Raw genomic sequence first — 23,530 nt, 5'->3', positions numbered from 1 at the left:
AGACTGAAATTGAGTTTCTGCAGTCCACATGTTGTCTCGATGTACCGTCTGGTTCCCTCTCTGCAGCTCTGCGGCTGCTTTATGCATTTCTGTCCCCTTTTCCTAGCATTCCCGTATAGGATGCCGCTCTTTTTCCATTGCTGCTGCGCAGCTGTGGCACTCTCTTCCCTTTTCTCTTTGTGCCATCCAGGATCATTTGTCTTTTCATTGCGCCCTGAAAACCTTCTTTGTTTTAGCTTCTTTCTATGCTTCCTCTTCTAATCTGTCTCTATAGCGCTGTGATGCCCTTGTCGGTGTAGGCTGTGCTTTATGAATGTAATAACATAACATAAACCTTTTATACTTCTGCACTGCCATTAAATAGGGATTGTGGGCTTCCTTGGACACCGCTCTGATTGTTTATTGGCCGTTGAATTGGACTGGGTGAATGATCCATTGGCCACCCACTCATTTTCCATCTCCTGCCAGTCTGTTAACACTAACTGCATTACTGACAGCTGAGCCAACATTCTGTGGAAAGCATATTGAAAAGAGGGGGCCCTGCATGTTGGAATTAGGTGGGCCAGTCATTGCAGCCACGTGGTTCCATCATGGATCCCATGGCTGACTTGTGTGCTGCTTGTTTCCCCCAGACCTCTGTCAGTGTTCATTCATTGTTTCTTATGTGTTTCGGTCTGCCACGAAGAGCTGGCGAGCTAGCAATCACGGCAATGGCATGGGCAGTAGATGGCACTCACATCTTTTCCCTCTCTCATCAAGGCTTGGGGCTGTGTTTGTGACCTCTGCCTGCGGACCACTGCAGTCTGTCTTAGAGTATTTGGGAGGTTATGCGTGGCCATGATAATGACATTGCAAATTGGGGAAGGTTCCTGACGGATACCTTTATACCTCCTCCAGTGTGATCCTGTCAGTGCATGGCAATAGAAAAAAGTACAATTTCAACGTATTGCATTCTCCCACAGATTCCCTATCTGGATAGATATCCACCAGTGCCACCTATTTTTGGAAAAAGTTTACAGGTGATTCATTGCAGCACGACGACACATCCATGGCTCTCGCAATCCTCAGTTCCAGCACTTCTTGACTCCGTACATGATGTTGACGGCCATACTTCTAGTATGCTCCCCTACCTCAGTTCCTTTTTTCTGCGTTCAGAACACAATCTTGACTTTTTTTGTGTGCCACTATGTTGGGCCCAAAACAATCATGTTTCAAATGCTGATGAGACTGCAGCACCAAAATGCCCATCACCGAACCAAACAACATTTGTGTGGTGTTTGGGGGTGGACCACATCATGGGGCAATGTAGCTTGTGTGAGTCTATAAGCCCGAAGGCCTTAAGGTGATGCTTGGCAAAGTTGGTTTTAGGTCGGCCCCATCGAAGTTGCCAGCCCTCTCTGTCACTAGATCTGTGGAAACCAACACCAAAGGGCTAGCCCCGAAGAAGGATGAGATAGAAGGCAGGTAACACAGGAAATCAAAAAAGAGCTCAAACTCCCATAGTGATTTCCATCGCTCCTCTTCCCACAAAAAGAGGAAGCGTAAGCATAAGCGACATGACAGCGACTCGTCCACTCAGAGGAGTATGTCATACCCTTCCAAGTTGGCATCTTGAAAGGAGCGGAAGGAGTTCAAGCAACAAATGCTTAATTCATTTGCTAAGGCCTCAACCGCTATGGCCTTGGCCTCGACATTGGCAGCTCTCCTGGCTAGCATGCCTGAGAAATCCTGTAAAGAAAGTGTTGGAGAGGGGGGTTGTACTCCCTTGAACTCCACCTACTGAAAGCCAAAGAAGTTGCCGAGCTATGCGGTTTCCATGGGGGTGCCAGTGCATTGATGGTGACTATGGCGTCCGCTCACTCAGCTCCGTGGTCCCTCTGGACATAAGCAACATACCGGTGTCTAGGGAAAGGTTCTTTCAGTCAATTCACTAAAATGTTGATGAATGTACCCTGTAACATCTGGCTTTGAACCACTTGCCGGGGCAGGAGTCAATCCTGTGCTAGATTTTCTAGTGAATCAGGTCTTGGGCCTTCATGACATGAGCGAGTTGGATACATTTCCCAATGTCAAGATTCAACAAGCAGCAATGAAGAATTTCACAAAATCGTCAAAGGTGGAGGAGGCCCCGTCAATGCCGTTAGTGCAGTATGACCTCACTGATATAATTGACAAGGTTCACCTGTAAGCCTGTGCAAGGGAGGTGGGTGTTAGAACACAGAAAGCTAAAAGCTGGAGTTAAAACTCTAAACTTTCTGGCCAACTCATGATTGGCCCAACCCTTAAATGTGGCGGTAATAGCGTTCATTCCGCATTTAACGGCTACCACCCAACTCATGTTGAGGCCCTATTTAGTCACTCCTATGGAAACACTGAGTGTTTTGAATGGCAGTGGTAAGATGGCCTGGCCATTGGTGCTCTTTAAATACCAATAGCAATAGCAATCACATCAGACTAGAGGTCTTGAGTTGGAACGAAGACACCATGTTAAGTTTGGGGTTTGACAGTGTGTTGTGGTGCCAGTTACGGGTAGAACGTTTTTGGTTTATCTTGGGAAACCCATGGAAATCTCACAAGATTACAGCGGCAATGCCGCAAGACGTGCTCAGAAAACCATGTGTGTCACATGAAGCAGTGAGTGATGGGGGAAATGGGGAGGGCTAGGGAGGTAAATAGCAACTGAGTGGAGTGAAGGGACCTGGAAAAAAAGTAGGGGAACACATGCTTTTTTCCTCGTTATTGCTGGAATCTGCGAACCGGCACTCTATAGCAGGAATTTCTGTTACTGTTACACAATTACTGTGAAATTATCACAGGAATAAACAGCGCCTACATCTACTGAGCAGGGGGCAATGTGTGTTTGCTAACAATTTTATATTTTTAATGCCAGTTTGGTGCCTCTTGTGTGCTCACAGTAAATTCAGAAAAAAACACTTTCAAACTTGATTTCTAAATTCAATTTAGGTTTATTCTTGTTGTGTTCAAATTAATTGTATTATTTTCCATACAATGTCTCCAAAAGCAAAAATGGTCCATATTAATTTCATACACATTACACTTTCATCCCTCTCGACACATGTTTCCCCATGGACTATGCTATGGTTCATCAGGAGAGAAGACTTATGTTGTAGTAAAAGTATTCACCCCATCAGTGATGTAATCAGTTATGTCATATATGAGGTAATTCGGGATGTCATCAGTAATGTCACCTCTGATGTCATCATTGTGGTCATACGCCAGCGCAAAAGGTGGCGAATAGTTAAGGTGTCTTTGCCTGAATTGTTTACCAAATTTCAAGGATTTTGTTGCGTTCAATTTTCACTGTATTGTCTCTTTAAGGTTTTTCCACTTACAATCAATATAGATATGCACAAAAAGGTCTGGGAGCCCCTCTACCGAGAACGTACATGACCAAATAACCTGTTTTATGGTAAGGTGCCCACTCTGGAGGGTCTTCAACCACGTTTTAACTAACTGTACCTTTCACAGAGGAGAAATATCCAATTGCATATCAGTCTTTGCCCCACCCACAAGGACAGTCCAGCACCGAAATGGTAGGAAATTCTCCTCTGAACAAGAGTACCAACAGCAACCCAAGACACGTGTTTCAGCCTAGTCGGGCCTCATCAGTGAGGTGAAGCTTTGCCTCCCTAAGCACAGTGAGCAAGGGGTCCACGTCTAGATTACCCTGTAAATATAGATATAGCTTAACTCTATAGTTAAGATAAATCAAATTTGCATTTACGTTTCCCAAAATTCGATTGCTTATAAGATTTGAATAGCTGTACACATTTGGATACAATTTTGCAAAACTAATGTCAGGCACAAGACCTCCCACTTGAAATTTTTTGGGCATATTTGTTAAATATGTAAAAATTTAAGAAAAGCCAAAAAGCTGTTTTTAGTCCATTCCCATTTCCCATATATTTTTCCATCGATAAAAGGGGGCTTCCATTGAAACAGCTGGATGGATTTGCACTAAATAAGAAACAAATTGGATACAAAGCATTGCAAATATACCTTTTTTGGTTTGGTTCAAATCTGTCCAGTGGCTCTTATACAATTTGACAAAGAAAGGGTAACCCCTGATCCCCAAAAAAAGTTATACATCTCTCATGGTGCTTTGTTGCACTGAGGCCTTTCAGATATGAATATCTGTAATTATTTTGCTTGATCCCACAGAAAGATAAAAAATAAAAGGACTCAAAATAATAATGTATCAAGGAAATGGGTGGTTCCACATCAGGGTATGGATGGGGAGTAGGAAAGAGCAAGAATTGGATAGTTGGCCACTTCGGACAGGGCGGAAGAGCCTATTTTGCGGTAGAACATTTTTGTATTATGGTTCAAATACTGCTGAAATCCCATGGGATTCCTGCGTAAAAATTGCATTACACAATTGAGGACATAAGTGCATCATGGAATGTGCAGTGGGGGAGTGCTGGGGGGGGTTGACGAGGGGTCCAAAAGGAGGAGGGTTGCTTAATGAGGGTGGAAATGGGATTGGGAAGAGTTTTTGTTTGTGTGGTCAATGCCTATGGTTGGTTGGGTGTGGTGCATTGCTTTGGATGTGGTGCATTGCCAGTGGGATCAGGATACACATTTGGGAGGAGGAGAGGCGGCACGGCCAAAATCTGTGGCAACAAGCAATTGCCAAAGGCCATGGTCGGTGCACCACAGTATTTTATACTTATTGGAGCAGAGTGGACAGTGGCCACTGCCAAATATCATGGAAAGTGGGCCATGGAGAATACCTAGTATAACAAAACCCTAAGGTAGGTTTAATTAACTCTCTCCCTAAAGTGCTTTGCCTGAATATGTATAGCTGCAAATAGATTTCAATAGTAGGGCATGTTAATGCTTAGAACTGTGATGCCCTACAAAATAATAGCAATGTGCTGGGCTTGAAAACAGTTGTAGCACATTATTATGCCCACTTCTCTCAGTGCACCATATCCTTGGAGTGCAGACAGGGCACTCTTTGGCTCCCTACCCCCCCAAATGTCAAACTTAGGCCCATTAAAATTGTGGCATTAACATGTTTGGATTTCGTGGGCCATCATGATGATCCTGCTTCAGGCTTCCCCATTACCCAAATTCAATCCGGTGCAAGTCTGGTATAGGTCATCATTTAATTTTGGATCTCTCCTTTTGCTAACATGTTCTCAGTGTTGTTTTCTGTGTTTCGGTTCAGTTCAGCTATCCTCTTGTGCTCCTGATACATTTTCTATGTGGCATGTGGTAGGCATAACATGGTGACACACGAAGACTCAGCTTTGGTGTGTTGGTTTTGTCATATGATTGAAGACTTGTTGAGGAAGAGAGAGGAGAGGGGTGCACACATCAATTACTTACTGACAATCTTCAGTACACATAGTCCTACTCTTCCTTAACAACGCGCCACGTTTCCTTCTTCCAGCACTCGGATGGTGACTTTAGCGTGTCTTGTTTACAGTAAACATGTTTAAATACAGGCTAATGGGAGGGACAAATGTTAATAGTTATAGGACACACAGGGGGGGTTATGCCTTCCAAATTGTGGACATGCCCTCATTTAAGTAAGGACTGTGATTATGATGGGAAGAAGGATTACTAGTCAGTAGTCAATACAATAATATATTACTCTAACTGCTCTATGAATCGACAACCAACATGATTGCTTGTATTTTCTCATGTTTTCATCTCCTGACAAGTCAAAGTAATTATGATAAACCTCAATTGATAAAACATTAATAGCAATTAGTTATTTGATTCATCTAAGTATGAAGACACCAGCTCTGCACTCACATGCGACTGGAGAAATGCTGTGATTGTCTGTGGCTTAGAAGGCCAAGTCATTAAGTGGGCGATTCAGTGGTTCAATGGAGCAGAGATAACATGAATGGACATCTTTATCCACTGGTGGTTTGGGGAACAGTATAGGGAATGTGCAAAATATTGTGGTGATGTACAGGTGGAAAAGAACAAATACAAGTGCTGTGATAGTGGGTATGTGGTTAGGAAAGCTGATATTTGAGAAAGAAATACACAGGAATTTTAGTGTTTTTGTAGATACAGTTGACCAAACCAGATGCTGAAAAAGGGCCCAAGATCATGAAAAGGAATATTATTAGAAGAGCAAAGCAAAAGGAGCAAATAAATCATATATGCTGGGCCCACTAACATTCCAGTACTCTGTTACCTTCTTTCAGAAGACAATCTGTCAAAATTATATTCTGAGGACACACCCCTCAGTAATCACTAAAGGTTTTATCACTAAAGATTCCTCATAACAATTCACAGGTGCAGATGAGAAAAATTGGACTCTGGCACTGGAAGTCGCTAATACATAATAACAGATAATAGAGTATCCGTAATTGATGGACACTCCTGTCCCCTGCACACCTTGTATAGTAACAATAATGTCAGTCAATGATTTGAATGTTTTACAGTTGTAATATACTACATTTAGAGTACGAGGACGTCCTGTATGTGAATACTGGCCATTTTGAAACACACACACTCTGACGGATATGCCTTATAGCGTGGTGTGCTTCATAAGTACAGGTAAGACAATACTGATGCTATGAACCATAAATTTGTTTGTTTGTTTTGTTTGTTTTTATTACTTGTATTGCGCACCAGACCCGGGGGTAACTGGCCGTATTTGATAAGACAACGTGAAGCTTAGTTACAGGAGCAAATGGCAAAAATAGAGAATCAAAACAAGGAAATATATAGTAATATTCAACAGACATGTACAAAAATATATAAAAAGGCAAAATAGGATGGATGTATTTACCATCCTGATCAGGAACTACTATGGATAAATAAGTCCAGGCAATGGGTGAACTATTGTATGTCTGCATTTTTGATCCACGTTATGAGGATAGATTAGATCTAAAACTGTAAATGGAATACTAATATCAGAACATTGAATTATTATAGATCACATTGAACTGGATGAGAACACTACATATCAGTCCACCATCCCATTCACTATCCTTCTAACGGCCATAATTGAGAATACTGATAGGATGAGGTAAGCCTTACAATTTCAATATGGCTAATTGCCATTTTTGTCAGAAATACCTGCATACACTAGAAGATTAATCCAACTATTTTGGACCTAGGTCAAACATCTATCATTGTAGAAATCCGTGCAATCCTGAATATAGGAGCATTTAGATCTATATAAATCATTGTTTACAAGCTGATGATCCCTGAGAGGTATGCTCCTCCTAAATCTGGTATCCTATAGAGTAACACTAGCTAGACACATGTACATACAATTTCTACATAATGGATTTTGCAGATCTCTGCATGACAAAGAACAGATTGCCAATTATCTCTAGATGAGGGATCTGCTCATTTGTAGATCGCAACATTCCGGAACATTTACTCAGGTGATTTTACCCTTATTTACAGACACACCACTTATAGTGTAGACATATGTGAGAACTGATACTTAATAGTGTCTTATTTGCACTGTAGATTCTATAAGAAAGTGGAAGTTAGAAGATTAATACATACTTCTGAAATTGATGAAAGTTGCTGCTGATGAAGGGAATTGATTTCACAAAACGTGTTGAGCCCCCTCTTTATGTGTGATGTATATATATATATATATATATATATATATATATATATATATATAGTTGAATTTATTATTTTTGAACATATTGTGAATAAATATATTATTTTACCAGAAATTCCACATATGGTCCAATGCTTTCATTTGTGAAGATTGTTGTATTTAAATTGAGTATATTACAATTGTTAAACATTCAAATCATTGACTGACATTATTGTTAGTGTACAAGGTGTTCAGGGCATGGGAGTGTCCATCAATTACGGACACTCTATTATCTGTTATAAGACAGTCTGTCACCAGTTAAAAGTAGGCTTAAGAATAACATAATTTAAGTCTTATGAACGACAAGATGAGCCTTGATTGCGGGATAATGATTCATGCCCCTAGTATTGTCATAGGCGAATCCGAGAGCTACAAGTTAGGGAAGGGTAATATTAGTTCACGAAGTTCTACAAAGAAAATGTGAGTGAACAATATTTGGCTGCTGCTCAAGTGTAAGGTTTGGATTGAGGTCTGGACCTGAGAATATAGGCTGCTTTCCGAGCATTCTGATTGGCTGTGAGGAGGTCTATAATAGAATCTAATACTAATTACAAAGATGGTAAAAAGTTCCTCTGAAATGGCTCACTGATGTACGTCAAGTCAAATTATCAAAGACAGCACAAATAAACAGTTCAACATTTTAAATGTTTTCAAAGACGGGGTGGTTAATGGAGGAAGGAAGGCATGGAGTGAATGGGGTTTGAAAAATGTGGACAGTGTTCTTAGGTTTATATTTCAATTTTTAGTAATGTGATCCTGGTGTGGATAGCAATATATTTGAAACTCATTTAAAAGGAACACAATGTTTTTACTCTTGTTTAAAAAAACATTGTCACTGTTATTGGGTTTTATTTCTGTATGGCACATTTTGAAATAAGACCCTCACGTGAATTAAGGTTGAGCAGAATGCCCCATTGACATTTAAGATTTTTGCTCATTTTGTCCATGAAAAGAAATTGCATATGTGTAAACAGTCTAATGAGAAAATGTGGTATGATCAGGAAAACATATTTATCAGTTCACTTCATGTTTTTTTACTTTTACAGGTGTCCCAGGTAGCTTGGAGTTTGAAGCAGGGCTGACATATGAGCAAATGCAGGTCAGTGAATCTCTCAGATCCTGTATTATATCAGTTGTATAAAAAATACAGCATAACTTCATTCCTAACTTTTTGCATCCTTCACTGCAGACCATGATAGAAGAGGTCCTGGATGAAAGTGGATATTACAATTTGAATTCCAGCAGGTAAGATTCTGATTACTCTTGCTATATGCAGTGATCAAGATGTTTTGGACTGTGGCTTCAATGATCGCTCATCATTGATTAAGATGGCTAGTGCTCATGTGATTTGTAGTCCAAAACATCAAATGTTTCTCATTCTACAAAAAACAGTTATTTGCTAAATGGAATGCCACGTTGTGATGGGTGATACCATACAGCTGCATACAACTGCAAAAATGCTCTGGCATAAATATATTTTATTTAATTATTCATTCCTTTTGGCATTTTAAGTGCTTGAACTTGAAATTGAATTTAAAGGATGGCAGGCACTCCTTGTCTCACAATTTCCTCTTTCTTTTGAGAATTGCTAGTACTTTCTAATGGATTCCTTCTTCCCATGGATTCCTCAGTTGTCAGTGGTCTCAGTTTCAGGGGCGCACTTTGGACCTTCTACAGTACTCAGCAAAAGTGTCTGAAGACCTAACCTTTTGGTACCTGTGCGACAACCTACTGAAAGGGGCGATACTTCAGCAACCCAGGTCCCAACTGACAATAGTCACAGATGCGTCCTTAAAGGTTTCGGATGATCACCTGCATGATATGACAATGAATGGTCTGAATTCCCCATTGGAGTCCAGGGAAAACATCAATTTGTTAAAGTTGAGAGTAGCCAGTCTAGCTCTGGTTGCTTTTCTTCCTTTGGTATGAGGCTAGAGCATGCACGCACTACCTCACCATATACTGTGGAGTAGGATTCTTTGCTGCATGCAGAGAAGCAATGGCACTGTAGTTTTGGGCACTGAAGAACGAGGTGTCTCTGACAGCAGCACACATATCTGGAATTGGGAATGTCCTTGTGGATGCCATGAGCAGACGTAATTCAACCTCCTGCAAATGGGAGCCCTTTTTAGAGGTTCTGGGGGAGATCTTCTCTACAGTGGGGACTCATCAAGTAGACCTCTTTGCTTCCAGTGTGAAGAAGACGTGTGAGTTGCTCTGCTCCATGGAATTTCCTTGACAGGGAGCTTTGGGGGTGAGGTCACTGACGGTTAAGCAGATGTTCATCTTCCTCTATGCATTCCTGTCATCCTGCTACACCTGTATGAGTCCTAGCTGATTTTGATCGCTCCAGACTGGACCTGGAAAACCTGGTGCCCAGAGTTGCTGGACAGGTCCATCTGCAATGGAGATTGGATCTGCTCTCCCAGTCAGAGGAGTGAGTGCTTCATCTGAACCTTCATACTTGTCTGCTAAGAGGCAAGATAAAAGAAGTGATATTTGTCGGATGACATCCTGGGCATGCTCCAGCTCCAAGGCCTGCTGCGAAGTCTATTTATGCCTGCAGGGTGCGTACATTTACTGCTTGGTTCCAGGAGAAGAATCTGAATGCCTTACTTGTCCCACATCCTCCATCCTCCATTTTCTGCTTTCCTTGACCCGATTGGGCCTGCAGATTGGCACTGTGAAAGGGTACCTTGACGCTATTTCAGTTTTCAAGAGGACCCTTGAGCAGGGCTCATTCTTTGTGATCCTCACAGTTATGCAATCAGTTTACTCCATGCCATTTTGTTGTTCCGGCATGGGATTTAAATTTAGTGTTGACTTTTCTTATGGACTCTCTTTTTGAGCACCTGCATTTTGTTTCTTTAAGGTTACTCCCCCTTAAGGTTATTTTCCTCGTTGCCATCACTTCCGAAAGACAGGCGTATGAGCTCCAGACGCTGTATGTTAAACCTCCCTATTTGCGTTTCTCCAAAGAGAAGGTTGCATTGACAGTGAGGCAGTCCTTCCTCCCGAAGTAGAAGTCTTGGATTTCCATCTCTCGCAAAAGATCTATCTTCCTGCCTTTTTTCCTCTGCCTCATCCTTCCAATTCGGAAGAACATCTCCATTGCCTATACCAGGTGCCCTCAGTTACTACGACTCTCGTACAAATGTTATTGAAAGCATATACAGCCTTGGGGAAGTGCAAAAGTGAAGTGCAAAACACGTTATCCTGTCTTTGTCAATGCATCAAATAAACAAGACAAATTGAATTCATATTAGCTCACCTTCACTTGCATTGTTTTAATTAGCCGCTTAAATATTATCTTCTACAACATCCCATTCGACAAACTTTCATTGCACAAGAATCATCTCTAGAACATGTTTACCATTATAGATATTAGTGAGATTGGCTTCTCAGAAGAGGAGGAACCCTCTCATGCCTCACCAATGATTTTCTAGTTGAGGCCGGCATAGCTGATTGGGACTGGTGGCAGGTTTCATGAGGGTTTTATGTAATAACACAAGTTATATAGACTTTTACATAGCTTGTACAGTCTATCTTGATATCTACCCTGATTCATCATTTGTTAAGTGGCCTAGTGGTACATATCAATAATATGGCACTATATCTCTTTGTTGCTGAAGCCTTCAAAAGATCCACAACTCTGTGACTAATAGAGGAGGTATGGTTGTGAATACATGTGTACTCATGTTTATTTGCAATTCCTTTCACATGTAGGTTTCCCCATCCCATCTGTGTGTAATACACTTTCCTGAGGCAATGGGCCATGCACAGTGGCACAATTCCTGCTGGTATGTCCCTCCACCTAGGTGGTTGTCACCACTAGGGCCCTGCCACTTATATGGATTTCCGTGGAAGAAGAATTCATCGCCATGCAAATATTTCTATGGAAGGTACTTTTTTCCACTTTGCGGGTAAGGGGTTTACTGCGGGAGGATGAGCTCTTACCTCAGAGACTTGCAGATTCCGTTTACCAAGACTTTTTTTAGGTGTAGAGACAATTCTGGCCCTTTACCACTTATAACTATTTGTACTGTTTAAATAATTTCCCTTATTTTTTCCTCGAACAACTGGCAACCTTTATTTTGTTTCTTTTTTCTTTTTTTTTCTTTGTTTTATTGCCATTTACAATAAACGGACATCAATGTTGAACCCGTAGGCCCTTTTAATGAGGTAACGCTTTATTGGATGGATGGGGATGCAGAATTTACTGTTACACCAATAATAAGACCGACTCAGGAAGTTGGCAAAACATAACTGTTTTATTTTCAATTGTCTAAAACGGGGAGTACAACGGACATCAACAAAAGTCTCACAGCATATCTCTCAATGTTTTCATGAAAAAATACACTTTTATAGCAAAAACTTGTCATCATTGATGTCATACTACGTGGCAAACTAAGAAAACATATCTGGGATTGTGGTTGGTCTACGGGGAACATCTAGGTATACTTTCTATGGGGGAAAGCAATATGATTGCTTCTCTATAGTCAGGTGGACAACTATGCCCACCCCTAGTGCAAGTCATCTTCATTGTCATCAAATACACAATGCTTCATTGGCTCTCAAACTATAGGGCTCTCTGCTACATGGCCCTCTATAATTGGTTGGCACGCTTGTACACCTCTGGAATATTCCACTGGCTAGCAGCACGCAAGCCGGTACCCCAGGTGCTTGTGGGTGGACTTGACCATGCCTCCCCACCCAATTAGCCCATCATCCATCATCACTCCTGCTGGCTACCATTCAAATTGTCTTTGAACTCGGCATTGCAAAGTATCTCTGCGCCTGAGACTAGAAGGGAGCGTGAGAACGTTCTTATCTTCAGTATCGATGTAGCTTGCCCAAAGTCTTATTTCCATCTACCCCATGTGACAGGAGACCATGTTTCAGCTCCTTCTTCACATATAATACTATTACATGAATACAATTTAGCACTCATAGTGTTTTTCCATTGCACCTCAACAGGAGCTTGCCTTGCTTCTCACGTTCATTTTATCTTCTTGAATAGTTAACAAGTTTCTTGGTTGCCTCAACCCTTGACACTGGGCTAGACAGCCTTCTCGATTCTTCCTCCATCGTCAGCTGCTTTTCTTCTGCGCCACACTTTCAGCCCTTTTGCCACTGAGGTCTTGGTTTGCTAAAATGTGACATGGAACATCCAGATTCTATACACATATATATATATTGGCGGCACCACCTGAAATCTATTCGCTACATATAACCAGCCCTCATGGTTACTGTACAGTTATAAAGCGACTTATATTTTCTTCAGTGTTCTACGCACGTGCAATCTTCATTCCGCACATGAAATGTTACTCGACTCTTTATTTCATCATCAGTTTCTATAAGGTCTATTCGCCTTTTCTTTTGGCATCTCTTCTTGGCGTGTCATCTTTGCTTTATGTGACATCACCAATCTTCTCTTTCATTCATCTTTACACTTCTTCTGGGAACTCTCCTAAGAGGCTGTCCGCTCTCCGATGATACATTAAAAACATTTTCCTCAATGGATACCTTGTCTCAAATGCTTTTCGTGTTATAGGCATCATTACCATTGTTTTGCTTGTCACAATTTCCGGTTCCCAACATATAGGCAAGACGTTGCTGGGATTTCCGGTAGAGGCATTTGGCTCCTCCTCTACACTCTCCCCTCTGGTTGATTCATCGACCACTCTCCCATCAGTCTTCACGTCTAACTATCCTCGCCTGAAAAAGTGCTTCTTTGGAGTACATATCTTCACTACTCCTTTCAGAGATCCTTCTGATTTTATTTACATGGTTATCAATACTCCAAGTCATGTGGCTACATTGTCCATTCGGGCTGCAGTAGATCCATCGTCCCACATACTTCTTGTGGTTCCTTGGATTCAGGAAGTTCGTTCCCTCAGGTGCTAGGATGCTTGCTTCTATATATTTTCCGATTTCTTCATCTGTCAGCTCCTTGGGTTCAAACCCAGACTCGTCATCGATCAAGATCTTCATTCCTACTGCTTTCTTCTTGCATTGTGTGATTATTATTCTGATCACACAGAATCCAAACATGATCATCGCCAATAGTGCTCCAAGAAACTTGAAAATATTTGCCATCAAATGTGGAACCCATGAGAAGATCGATGCAAACCAGCTGTCATCTGCAATACCTTCCACTTTATCTTCCATCTTGGTATGTAAATTCATTAGCAACGTTATGGCCTCTGGCAAGGTCATCATGAGAAGGTATGAATGTGCAACATGATTCTCCGATTTTGGCACAAACAACTCCAATCATGGCTGTAATCATGTCCAGGATATATGTGTTCTGGAGGGTCATCAATCTTATGGCTCTCAGTTCTTTGTTGATAGCATTGAATCACTTTATGGTAGTGTTGGTCATCTGCAGGAGCTTCCAGTGAGTGATTTGCAACCACTTCACATTTGTCATCGTCTGGATCCTGTGCATAATTATAGTCATGAATACTGCAGTCTGATTGAGCAACCTGTGTTCATATGGAATAGAACCAAAGGCTTCTATGGACTTCGCTGAACAGTAATTCTCCCTTTCTGTTCGATTGAGAAATCCAACTGATCTCCTCTTCCTCATGTGAGCATCTGCTTTTGGATACTCTCGAATGTTCAGGTCACTCTTTGGAATCACCAACGCTTGAACATGTACAAGTACTATGGAGCATGTTCCTCCCCAATTCTCAGGCAATTTCATATAGTCTCTGGATCCACAGGCCCAGTATCGATCCATTAGGATGGCTGTCCCTGCTCCCATTTTAGAGACATCAACTGTAGTCTTGCACCCTACATTAGCTCCCATATACCTTTTCCCTTTTCTCTGGAAGCACAATGTAACATTTATCAATGGGATCACTGTCATTGGACCTGATTCATCTTCTACCCATGTCACCAATTTAGCATGTTCGGCCCATGACTTTAAACACTCACTATTCACCTTTTGTACTTCTCGCACATATTCTGACTTCAATAGATGAGACGGACATGACATCAGTCCCTCTTCCCATCCTTTCTTTGCTTTCACTCGTCCGTAGACTAACGTCTGAGTTTGTTCCCAGCATCCAGGTGCCCAAGGCATTTCTTCCTTGTCAGGGCAGGCCATTCTCTTAATTTCCTCTATGGCCACTTCGTCCTGTCCTGACTCTGACCCTGAATAAGTAAGCATCTTGTTTTTCCATGCAGGCTCTTTTTCCATTTGTGTAGTCTTGATATAATCATCCTAGAACGGGGACGACCATCTCGATCTCCATCGCAAAGTTGCCCAATTCACTTGAAACTGGCCTTTTGTCATGCACGCTGCAAAGTGAACAAGACATCTGGCATCATACTCCAATGAAAGTTTGGGCTGCATTCATGGCATAAGGCATGAGAGCACAAATGTAGCAACTCTCTTTAGATGTTCTCTCTCCCACCTTTTTCATGTATTGATACCACATGTTGTTACCCAGATGTGCTGGACTAAGTATGTGTTTATCCCATTATAATCTTCATCTGTGCTTCTCCTGTGTCTCCCTCTTGCAAAGTGAGTGCTAGCATAATATTCCAGAAGCATATAACTAATGGTCCTCTCTTCAGGGGAGATCATTGGTACATTTGCTTTAGCAATAGACAACCTTACATGAGCTAGCCATTTTTAGGATCATGCAGAAAAGTGCGTATATCAACACTGCACCCAACAAGAGCAGGATAAGCTTGAAGAATGAAAATGAAAACAGCGAGAAGGAGCCTATGGGCATCGACATCTGTCAGGACCATTGAATTAACCAAACAGAAACTCAGTGAGGAACGAGTCTGGAAACTGCTCACGTTTCCAGTCCTCGAATTTGAACTCTAGGTTTGGCATATTTATAGTATGTCAACACTTTCTAAAGTCCAATTCAAAAGATTCCTGTGACTCAAGAAGAGAGTTTGCACTCCTGCTATAATATCTATAAAGACTGCCCGGCGTGAGCAACAGTCCCAATGCACACTTGCATTTATTTAATCAGCAACCTTAGCGTCCTTCTCCCTCGTCATCGATCGGGTCTGCACATGCTGAACCTCTTCTTGTCTTACTTCTGAATCGATAGTCGGGATGCGTAGGTCTCACCAGCGTATGGCTTTATGTCGCTCAAATGGATCCAAGCGCGTCTCCCTTGGACTGTTACTGCTAAGGGAGTAATTTTTTCCACCAAGTAGGGACCACTAAATCGTCACTCGTGCCACTTCCTGGTGAAATTCTGTATTAGGACTGGATCTCCAATAAAAAGTCTAGGTACAGGTAGTTGTTTCAAAGCTCTGGTTGCAGAATGGTCTTCATCTGTGTCCTGAAACCGACCCCCCTGGCGTTTGAGTTGATCTGAAATGACAGAGATACTAGTACACATACATGTCCAATAAGAACGTAACTTATTTCTTAACATTTCTGCAGTGTTCTGGGATCACTAAGGCTTTCTCATTTGCCTCCCTGTCACTAGCTCATGGGGCGTGAGGTGCTGGTCCGACCCAGGCTGATTCCTTAATGCATATAATACAAGGGACAGGCAATACTGCCATCCCTCCTTCAGTGTCAATTTGAGTTTTGAAATTCTCTCTTTAAGGAGACAGTTGAGTCTCTCACATATCCGGTTCGCTTTCAGGTGATAAGCAGAAGAAAACTTGTGTTTTATACTTAACAGTAGGCTAATCTGTTCAAATACCTCATTAACAAAATGGGGTCCATTGTCGGATCTCAACACCTCACACACTCCCCATCTGGGAAAGACTTCTCAGACTAAAATGTTTGCTGTGCAAGTGGCATCAGGGTGCGTACAAGGACCTGCTTCCATCCACCTGGAAAAGGGACACACCACCACTATCATATACCTGTATCCACTATATACTTGCAGCATGTCAACATAATCAATATGTAAATGCTGAAAAGGACTGTTTGGTCGAGGAATCACTCCTCTGATCGTTCGCAGTGTATGCCCAACAGTAAACTTTTGATATACGATACAATGTACTACATAAAATGCAACATGTTCTAACAGGTTCGGTACGAACCAGTCCTCCATAATAGCTGCTGCGAGTCTTTCCCTAGTTACATGCGCAGGGTAGTGCAGCTGTTGAAGTGCTAGCTTTAACAATGCTACTGGCATCACCGGCTTTCCAGTGCTGTTTTGCCGCCATAATGCTTCGGAGGGGGATAAAGATCACCCACTTCATTTCCATAGCTCTTGCTCTTCCTGCGGTGCACTGCCCTGAACTTCCATCAACTATCTTCTCGATAAAGGATTAAACCCTTCATTTACTATCATGATTGTGACTACCTTCTCCTTTACATCTGGAGTATCAACACTTGAAATATCTGGTGAATATGCAACCCTTTTGGCCTCTACGTCTGCGGCTACATTCCTGCAAGAGATAAAGTCAGTTTGCTTAGTATGTGCTGCGCATTTAACTATTGCAATGGCTACTGGGAGTTGTAGCGCCTTAATAAGCCTGTCCAATAATGCTGTGTGTTGCACTGGAGTTCCATCCACTCGGAGGTAGCCACTCCTTTTCCAACGTGCTAACCCTGCATGCACAGTTGACGTCACATAGGTGGAGTCACTGTACACCATCACTCCCTGCCCTGGATGATTTTTGAACGCTACAAAAGTACCATCAATTCTGCTGCTTGCGCTGAAAATGGAGACGGTAGTCTTGCACTTGCTACCACCTCAAATTCACCATTTGCTCTGTGTCTCACCACAGCTGAGCCAGAATGCCTTTCCCCACTAGAATTCTTCGTAGATCGCGCAATCATGCACATGCTCATTCTCTGCCACAGGACCAGCTACAAACGTGGCAGGGTTCACTATTTTACACCTGACTATTTTAATTGCTGGATTCAATATATCCACCTCATATGCAGAAACTGTCTGAGATGTCAATTTATCCTTAGGTTTTTCCAAAATGGCAAACAAAGCATGCGCCACAAAGAGTGTTATAGAACACCCCATCACAATACTGGTAGACATTTCGATTGTGAATGTAGCTGCTTCCAGCGACTTTTCGCAGAGAAAGTGCCCTTTCATAACTGGATCCAGAATCCCACTATTGTTACACTCACCTGATCTCTGCACAGGTGTTGGGGCACTGTTGCAGCCCTCCCTGAACTCGAATCACCTCCTTCAGGTCTCTCCCTCAGTAGAAAAGCTGTGAGCGGTGGTATGTGGTGATACTGCTCCTGCGTGGAGATAAGAGTGTGTGAGTTCGTCAATCTGTGATTATTGTACCTCTCTAAACCTTCACCCCAAAGAACGGTTTCTGTGAGCATACACCGGCCCATAAAGCTCCCCTTTGAATTATGGAAGATAAGCTCTCCATCCTGCTACTTCTGGCAGGGGTGCGTCAAATGGGATCTAGTTCCTTCACTGATCCCTGTTAAGGATTAGTCCAGTCCAGCTGCGACTATGCTTCTCCTTATGATTCGTAAGTCTTTTTTGAGCTCTTGTGATGCTGTTCGTTCCGTTTAATGTCTTTATATGTTGCTCCTATTTATGCCTGCAATAATGTCTCTCTTCTGTTTTCTTCCCTGGATGGATTGTGGCCTTAATGCAGCTGTGAGATGCGAGACGCGGCCGGATGGAAGATGGATGCTACCGCAATGTTCGACAGCAGGTAAGTGATGGTTTAAGGAAAAGCACGAAGTATGGCGAAGCAGAACCTTAAACTGACTGTTTTTTCGATCTCTAACCTTGTCTTCTGTTTTTCCTTGCAGGCGCTGCTGTCGACGATGGAGCGTGTCGTTCTGCGGTGCCAAGATAAAGATTTCGGCATTCTGGAAAGTGTAAAGATGAATACTTGGTTTGCCGAAGAGATGTACAGGTAAGAACAGCTTCCCCCAGATGGTAAGTATGCTGACAGGAAGCAGGATGTCCAGGAAGCAGGATCTTCAAAGGTAAGTCTGACCTCAGGCGACAGTGAGCGTTACGCTGCTTGCAAGTGCAGAATAACGCAAAGCGTCTGTCTTGAGGATCGGGGCAACTTATAGCGCTGAGATCGTGGGCACGTCCATTATGGCCGGCTTACCAGCCACACCCTGCCACTCCTAGAGAGTGATCACGTGCAAAGGCAATCCATTAGCAGCCACACCGAAGAATGCACTTGGGGTTGCTTAATGGATGGAATATTCAAGGTTAATTTATCCTGCTGAATGGATGGAATGTTCAAGGTTAATGCATCTAAAGTGCTATGTCCATAATAAAAGCTTTTTGGTGTTAAATGGATGTTCTTGTTTACTTATGTTCATGAGCCTGGTGTCATGATGCCTACGCGCAGGGACCCAGACCAAGTCCAGCAACCCCGGAAGCAGGCATCAAGTTACCCCAAGCAAGCCCAACAACCCCTGCTAGGGGCTATTTGGGTGCAGTCCTGGCGCCTATGGCGCGAGGCTCATATGGAGAGTCAGTCCTGGCGCCATAAGCGCCAGGCTCATAGATTAAAACTTACCTGATGCAGACCATGCTGCAAACTTACCTGATGCAGACCATGCTGCAAGAGCCAAAAGAGGCTTGGAAGGGACTATTTTACCTAGGGACTATTTTTTTACTTGGGTGGGGCTGGGGAGGAATACTTACCTGGGACTACTTTGGAAGCTATTTAAACCACGTCCGAAGAGCAGCACACGCTTCGCGTTATTCTGCATCCAGCAGCGTAACGCTCACCGTGCCTGCAAGTCTGCATCCAGTCTTCTGCCACGCCCGCCTCGAGTTTGGAGATCCTAGAAAAAGGGAGAAAGAAGGAGAAAAGGTTAGAACAAGAGCAATACCTTTGATCCTTACCTGAATTCCCGATTCATCGCGCCTTCGAGCTGGAAGAAAGAAGTTATTTTATGCACGTCGCCTCGCCTGCTGCAGCGCTGCACTGAACTCACTGGCCTTCGCAGCATCTTCACATTTCACCGCATCCTCCTGCATGTTCCCGCCGCACTCCGACACCTAAGGAGAAGACAAGAACAGCAAGGTGAGCCAAGGGAATACACAGAGGAATACCCCCCATAGACTTACCTGATTTTACAACCGGGGGTACTATTCTTCTTCACGGGTCGGCACAGCTTCCATTGCATCCTAGCCGAACCCCGGCCCCTAAGGGGAAACAAAAGGACAGCAAGGTGAAACAAGGGACTAACAAGGGGAACCCTCCTCACCACAAAAGACTTACCTGATTTCACCGCCGGAGGCATTATTCCCCGAGACTTCATACTTTCTCTCAGTGCCTGAATAAGGGAGAAAGCAACAGGTTACATATGGACATTAATTTATCGAACTGTGTTGGATAATACAAATCCTTATCAGAACATTACCGGTTGCCACGAAGAACTCTTCAGTAAGGTCAAGCTGCAACCTGCAAGGAATGGGACAAGAGTGAAAGTCAGGCATTTGAACTCTCAGCAGTCCAGTCCAGATCGACGCCTCTGTGGGAGCCAGGTGAGCGTATCACCTGGCGCCAGGACAGTATCCACCCAGGTCTCCTGTGCATGCATGTGCCGCTGACTTCATGACCTTGACAACTATAATATGCCAGAGGCTTATACCCCAATGTAGTTCTCTGTGTAAGCACTGCTGTCATGACTGTCCCATTCGTGTGCAAAAATAAAATAACTCCTCATAATTGGGAATTCCTAAAAGTGGAGCTGTACAAATTGATTTCTTTAGTTCTTCAAACCCTTCCTCTATTTCCTTAGTCTGTTCCTATATTTATCTTATTCACTTGTGCTTTCTTTAGAGCCTGAAAGAGGGATCTTGTGTACAAACTATAATCAAACGACAATGCTCTAATGTAGTTGCATAATCCCAAGAACTGTTGCATGTGTTTTACTGTGTGCGGTTTTCTGTTTTCATGATCGCCTCAGCTCTTTCAGGTGTGACCCTCTTTCCCTCATGTGAGATCAACCGGCCTATGTACAACACTTATTCTTGACAATATTGCAGCTACTCTTTGTCTACCTTATATCCCTTGTCTGCCAGGATAGTTATTAACTGAATCAAGTCTTGTCTGCACTCATCTTTTGTCGTGCTACAAACCAATTATATACGTACTGTATCACAACGCTTTTCAAATCAATATTGCCTAGGTCGATCTGGAGGTGTTACGCTCACCTGATGTCCCCGGGGGCGTCTGGAAGGCTCTGAGATCTGGAACCCTCGATGTGCAGCTGCCCAGTGCTGAATAATGAATCTGCAATTACAGAAGGCAGGATTTCTGATAACTGTCTCTAATGGGTGAATCTCCCACCTCCCTCTGACCGATTCCCTTCTCACTGGGTTCTTTTCTCACCTTAGTTATTTGTAGGGTGAGCTTTCCGTTCTGTGTTTCTTGTGCAGGGGCGCTTGATGTTTGTTGGCGAGCTGCCCGGGTTGCTTCACTGGTGCAGCAGCATTCCTTGGGCCCAGGCCTGCTGTGACCCCGAATCTGCTGGTAGGCAGGTAGGTTTGTTAATGGTAAGTCTTTGTTCTGTTTATGGTGGGAATTCATTAATGTCTTTATCTCCTTCTTTTCAGGAGCGATGTTCTTGATGCTGGCATGCCAGATGAAGAGGCACGTTTCTAGGTAAGAGAAAGCGTGAAGCGTAGCGTCTTTATTGTCTTTTAAGCTAACCTTTGTTTTCTTCTTCTTCTCCTCACAGGCCGTTCTGGTGCTGTGAGTGGATGCGAGCACGGTGAAAAACAAGCCCCCGGAATCCATTAAGGTAAGTACAGTGCTGTGCGGTAGATTGATATTGAAAGCGAACCTGAATATGTCTCTTTTCCTTTGCAGATGTTGCTGTGGTGCTCCGGATGGTAGCGTGGCATAGCGTGATGGAATTCAGGTAAGACTGATGGAATTCGATGTTTTGGAAGCGCGCGTTCTAATATTGATTTTCCCTTTCTCGTTATTGCAGGTGGCAATGTTCGAACAGCAGCTGTGCTAGTGGTTCGCCGGAAGTCCTTAAGATAGTGCTCACAGGTGAGTGATGTTTCTTCTTCTCTCAGTTTCCACAGATTGCAGTCTAATTGAGATGCTGAATGCTGGATGGTGTTTTCTCAGGTAAAACAGAATAATCTTGTTCTTGTTCTTGCAGGATTACAGCAAGATGCTGAAGACCAGGAGCTGGACACGGCGAGCGTCACGCTGCGGGTTGCAGGATAACTCGAAGCGTGTTCTGCAGTCAGGGTGTGCTTTATATAGCTCAGGTAAAGTAGTACCAGGGAAAGTAGTTCCATGCCTGCCACACCCAAAACAATAGACCGCATAGCTTGGTTCTTAGAACTAGACTGTGTGGGTGCTTCCATGTTGGATTTAAAGGCCCATGTACATAAATGGGACCTAGTTTGAACAGCCCTTCCTTCCTACATATGAGCCTGGTGCCAAAGGCGCCAGGACTGGCTCCAGGAGCCCTTCTGTAGTGGTTTTAAGACCCTCAGGGTTCTGGTGGGAGACTGCTTGTGGCACAACTTGTGCCCCTGCACAGTGGTCATGACAACATTCCCCCCAAAGGCCCCTCTCATGGTATCCTTCCTGTCCGGTCCAGGTTTGGTGGGGTTATCCAGGTGGAACCTCTTAATCAGACCTGGTGCGTGAATATGTTCACTTGGTTCCCAAGTTCTGTCTTGAGGCCTGTACCCTTTCCAGTCCACTAAATAGTATATCTTAGATCTGGTACATTTTGAATCCGGGATGTTTTTAACTTCAAATTCAGGCTCTCCATCAACTAGCACAGGTTTTGGTGGTGTTAAGACTCAGGTTCCTGGTTGTACAGGTTTTACAATGGACACATGGAAACCGGATGAATTTGCATGCTTGGTGGTAAGGCTAACTTGACGGCCACCGCATTTATCACCGATTCGATGGTATAGGGTCCTAGATATCTTGGACGAAAGGTCCGGGTACCTTTTATGGGCACATGTTTTGATGCCAACCAGACTTCGTCTCCAACTTGGTAATCGAGAGCTTCCTTTCGATGCCGGTCTGCAAATTTTTTTTGTCTGTCTTTGGCTTGCTGTAAATGTTAATTTGCCCTTTTGAAGGCTTGGGTTCTGCTTGTGTGTAGAGTCTTTACCGCTGGCATTTCCAAGGTCGTGGGGGAGTCTAGTTCAGAGGTACGTGGATGTCTTCTGCATATTGTGTAGAACGGGCTTTGTCCCGTGCTGGTGTGTATGGAGTTATTGTATGCGTATTCCGCTATCCATAACAAGTTTTTCCAATTCTCTTCCACTTGATGCAGCATGCAACATAGATACTGTTCTAATGTCTGGTTTGTTCTTTCTATTTGTCAATCCATTTGGGGGTGATGGCTAGTGGATAATCGAACATCAATGTGTGCCATGGTACATCATTTCCTCCAGAAGTTGGATACAAATTGGCTTCCATGATCTGAGATTAGGACTGAGGGGAAACTATGCAGTTTTATAATCTGTTCAAGAAATGCTTTCGCCAGACCGGTAGCGTTAGGAAGTCTTTTGAATGGAATGAAAAGTGCCATTTTAGAGAACAGGTCTACAACCACCAAAATGGTTTTAAAACATTGACAGGGAGGTAAGTCTGTAATAAAATCAAGAGAAAGAGTATGCCAGGGAGCCAGTGGAATATCCAGTGGTTGTAGGAGGCAAGCTGGTTTCTGTTTTTGTGATTTATTCTGTGCACATATCCCACATGATACAACAAATCGAGCAATGTCCTTACGCCAGGTTGGCCACCAATAATTCTGTTTAACCTTGGCTGGAGTCTTAGCAATTCCGGGATGGCCTTCGATCAGGGAATCGTGATAACCAGACATGACCAATTCTTGCAGATTTTTACTTGGTAGATATAGTCGTTCCCTGAAGTAGGGTAATCCATCCAGAACCGTGTGATGTTCATTTTGGGAATTCCATTTCGAATGGATTGTGTCCTCCCATGTATTCCTCATCTTGTGAT

General features: G+C 43.1%; 1 protein-coding gene across 1 annotated transcript in view; it reads left to right on the top strand.

The window, feature by feature from the left end:
* NEK10 (NIMA related kinase 10) overlaps positions 1–23,530 on the top strand; it is a 2,768,076-nt gene that overhangs the window by 2,676,258 nt on the left and 68,288 nt on the right. Inside the window, exons 36-37 of the mRNA XM_069648774.1 lie at positions 8,662–8,714; positions 8,805–8,860. Of these exons, the coding sequence (XP_069504875.1) occupies positions 8,662–8,714; positions 8,805–8,860 (109 nt within the window). The remainder of the gene's footprint in view (positions 1–8,661; positions 8,715–8,804; positions 8,861–23,530) is intronic.

Source organism: Ambystoma mexicanum, chromosome 2q (genome assembly GCF_040938575.1).
Source record: "Ambystoma mexicanum isolate Mex_15411 chromosome 2q, UKY_AmexF1_1, whole genome shotgun sequence".
Classification (NCBI taxonomy): Eukaryota; Metazoa; Chordata; class Amphibia; order Caudata; family Ambystomatidae; genus Ambystoma; species Ambystoma mexicanum.
This window is presented reverse-complemented; position numbering and strand designations above follow the sequence as displayed.